Source organism: Antechinus flavipes, chromosome 6 (genome assembly GCF_016432865.1).
Source record: "Antechinus flavipes isolate AdamAnt ecotype Samford, QLD, Australia chromosome 6, AdamAnt_v2, whole genome shotgun sequence".
Classification (NCBI taxonomy): domain Eukaryota; kingdom Metazoa; phylum Chordata; class Mammalia; order Dasyuromorphia; family Dasyuridae; genus Antechinus; species Antechinus flavipes.
This window is the reverse complement of record NC_067403.1, coordinates 247,904,519-247,907,941: the sequence shown is the minus strand read 5'-3', so window position 1 is coordinate 247,907,941 and position 3,423 is coordinate 247,904,519. Positions and strand designations below refer to the sequence as shown.

At 36.1% G+C, this 3,423-nt stretch overlaps 1 protein-coding gene across 1 annotated transcript; it reads left to right on the top strand.

Moving 5' to 3' along the window:
* The first annotated feature begins 259 nt into the window (after positions 1 to 259).
* Positions 260 to 1,213, top strand: LOC127541191 (olfactory receptor 10Q1-like). Its single transcript, XM_051966335.1, has one exon. It carries the CDS (start codon positions 260 to 262, stop codon positions 1,211 to 1,213), a length of 954 nt encoding a protein of 317 aa, XP_051822295.1.
* The last annotated feature ends 2,210 nt before the right edge of the window (positions 1,214 to 3,423 follow it).

The window sequence follows — 3,423 nt, the reverse complement described above, 5'->3', positions numbered from 1 at the left end:
GAATCAGGGATTAATGAGATAACCTACATAAAGGAGTTTGTTTATAAACTTTGAATTGCTATATAAATGCCAGTGATTATTTTTGCTGTTATCATTATCATGCTAGTTAGAAATATTCTGGTCTAGAAAAAGCAATGACATCTAAGAAGGCCTTTAAAATGTCATAATTCTCTAAAAATTCAGAATCCTAACTTGTTCTTTTTTCAGGTAATCTAATAACAAGATTTTTCTGACTTTCTATTTCTTTTTGGCAGGTGAGATGTCTTCTCTCCATCTTAACCAGTCTGGCCCCACTGAATTTGTGTTCCGAGTATTAACCACTTCCCCCAAGATCCAAGTCCTCCTTTTTTGTTTCTTTCTTCTTCTCTACATAATGATCCTCTGTGGTAATAGCGCAATTATTGGGGTTGTATGTGCCTACAGCTCCCTCCACACTCCCATGTACTTCTTCCTGTCTAACCTATCTTCCCTTGAAATCTGTTACACCTCTACTACTGTACCCTTGATGCTCTCCAACATCTTTGGAACTCAGAAGCCCATCTCATTGGCTGGCTGTGGGGCTCAGATGTTGTTTTTCCTCACCTTCGGTGGCGCTGATTGTTTCCTACTGGCTGTCATAGCATATGATCGTTATGTGGCCATTTGCCATCCCCTGCACTATACCCTCATCATGACCCAGCAGCTGTGTATTCAGATGGTGGTGGGCTCCTTGGGTCTAGCTATTTGCCTTACACTGCCACTCACAGCACTGGTTTGCTCTGTTCCCTTCTGTGGGCATCGTCTAGAGATCAATCATTTCCTTTGTGATGCCCCACCTGTCCTAAGGCTAGCCTGTGAGGATACCCATATACACCAGGCTATCCTATATGTGGTGGGTATCTTTGTGTTAGTCATTCCCTTCCTACTTATCTGCATCTCCTATTTTTTCATTGCTATCACTATCTTGCGTATTCGCTCAGCAGAAGGGCGCCGGAGGGCCTTCTCCACTTGTTCCTCCCATCTCACTGTAGTCCTGTTGCAATATGGCTGTTGTAGCCTGGTCTATTTACGTCCCAGGTCCAGCACATCAGAGGACGAAGACCGGCAGTTTGCCTTGGTTTATACCTTTGTCATACCTCTGCTTAATCCCCTCATTTACACCCTAAGGAACAAAGATGTCAAAGAAGCTCTAAGAAAATCTGTGAGTCGCAAAGCAACTTCTGAAACTCTGTGAAGGTATTGATTAAGGCATTGGGACTCTTCAAAACATGAGTCTAATACTTAGTTTCCTATACTTTGTAGGTTTCTTCTATTTGATTATTCAATACTTGATTTTTGCATGAAACTATCATGAGGAGAGTAAATATGACATCTAAGTCAAACTGTTTAGTTTGTTTTTAGGTTTTTTTGCTTTCTATTTTTTTTATGTATAACTAGATCATTTTAACAGAAAAACCACTTTCCTTACATAGTCCTCCTTCCAGCACTTCCCATTCAGGGATCATAGCATAATCAAATCCCAGACTTTAAGATGAAAAAGACTTTAGTCTTACCTTTAAACAACTTTGTTAATGTCATATAAATAATAACTGATCAAGGTAGAATTTGAAACCAGCTCTCTCTTTAATATTGACTTTAATTTTTATCTAATTATCTAAGTTAATTTTTAATAACTGACAGAAGTAAAAAAAATCAATCATCATGAATTAAAGTTCTACTACATTCAGGTTCTATGCTATGTTAGGGATACAAAGAAACTTCAAAGATAATCCATGCTCTGAGAAATCTCACAGTCTAATGGATGAGTCAACATGTAAAACTTATGTACAAACAACCACATATAGAATTAATTAGAAATAATCAACAGAGGGAAGGCACTAGCTTTAAGAGGGACTGAGAAAGGCTTTTTGGAGAAGATGGGATTTTATATGGGAGGGAAACCATGGAAACCAGGAGGCAGAGATGAACCAAAAGATGAATTTCAGGCATGACAGATAGTCAATAAAAATGCATTGTTAGAAGATGAAATGTCTTGCTTGAGTAAAGCAAAGAAGCCAGTGTCATAGAATCAAAGGAGTTCATTGCAAGGGAATAAAGTATAGGGAGACTTAAAAAAAAAGCTGGATTTGAAGGACTTTAGAAGCTCAAGCAGAGATTGTATATTTAATCTTGGAGATCAAGGTTTAATAAAAGATATAAATATTTACCATTTCAAGATTTTCCTCTGGGGAAAGAAACTGTAATATCTCTTCTTAAAGAGTGTCTGAGTGGAGAAAGTCAATTATGACATTATCATTAACATTAAAGTATGATAATTAATGTCCTAGTTAATTCTAGCAGCCCTATACTTAAACTTTCCTACTATGACAATAATGTCAACTGGTTCCCGGTGAAGTGGGGACCTTTACAATGCAAGAAAGGAAATGCTATTTCTCATCTCTTCCACAGGACCAAGCTTAGTCATCAAAATTAGGAAGCATTCTTCTGAATTTTATTTTTCTTTCCATTTAAATTGTTGATTATAGATATGTAGATGTAAAATGAGATTGGCTCTACTATACACATAGTTCACATTTACACTGTGGCAAGTATCCTTGTAATGTAAAAGCCAAAGTTATAGAATTATAATATACATTTATAGTCATATATTATATTAATATATTAGTACAGTATATTATGATCTATATAATCATAGAACTGTATGTATGTTATATCCATTGTTAATTAGATATATCCCACTTCCCTGTAAGGACCTTTACAGAGGTAGCATGGAATAATATAAAAAATGCTGCTTCTCTTCTCTGAAGATTGGAATTCTCATCTTATCTCTCTTCTTTATTCTTTGGGTAAACTTAGATAAATGAGTTTTCCTTTCTAAGCCTTATTTCTTCCATATAATAAAATCATGGATTTGCTATAAGTGATTGTTGAGGCCCCATTTTGGGTCCAAAACCAAAGTAAATAGGAACATTATAGCTTCACTGCCACTTGGAGCCTGAATATTAGTTATGCTTTGGAAGTGGGTCAGTTGGTATCAGGCAGGCAATCCAATCTAGATCTCTTCCAACTGGGTTGGACAGCCCAAAGAACAAGTGTTTTACCTTAAATTAGACAAACTGAAGTTAGAGATGTCAGATCCAAAGTGCCTTTGAAGACACCATTTTTAAATAGGTCAAATAATATCTGACCTTTATTTAGCAGGTTTTAGAAAACACTGTTATCATTTCACAGAATCAAGATTTACAGCTATAAAGGACTTTAGAGATGATCAAATCCAATCCTGTCTTCCCCCAGGCCATTTTACAGATGAGATTAAGAAAGGGTTAAATTACTTTTTCACTCTCAGAAAATTCTCCACATATTTATATAGGTATAGTAACTTAAGACATTCAAGGTATTTTTTCATGCATACTTTCATTTAAGCTTCATAACAACCATATGAGG

Coding starts and splice junctions, on each gene's coding strand:
- LOC127541191 (XM_051966335.1), top strand. CDS start 260: ATGTCTTCTCTCCATCTTAACCAGTCTGGCCCCACTGAATTTGTGTTC.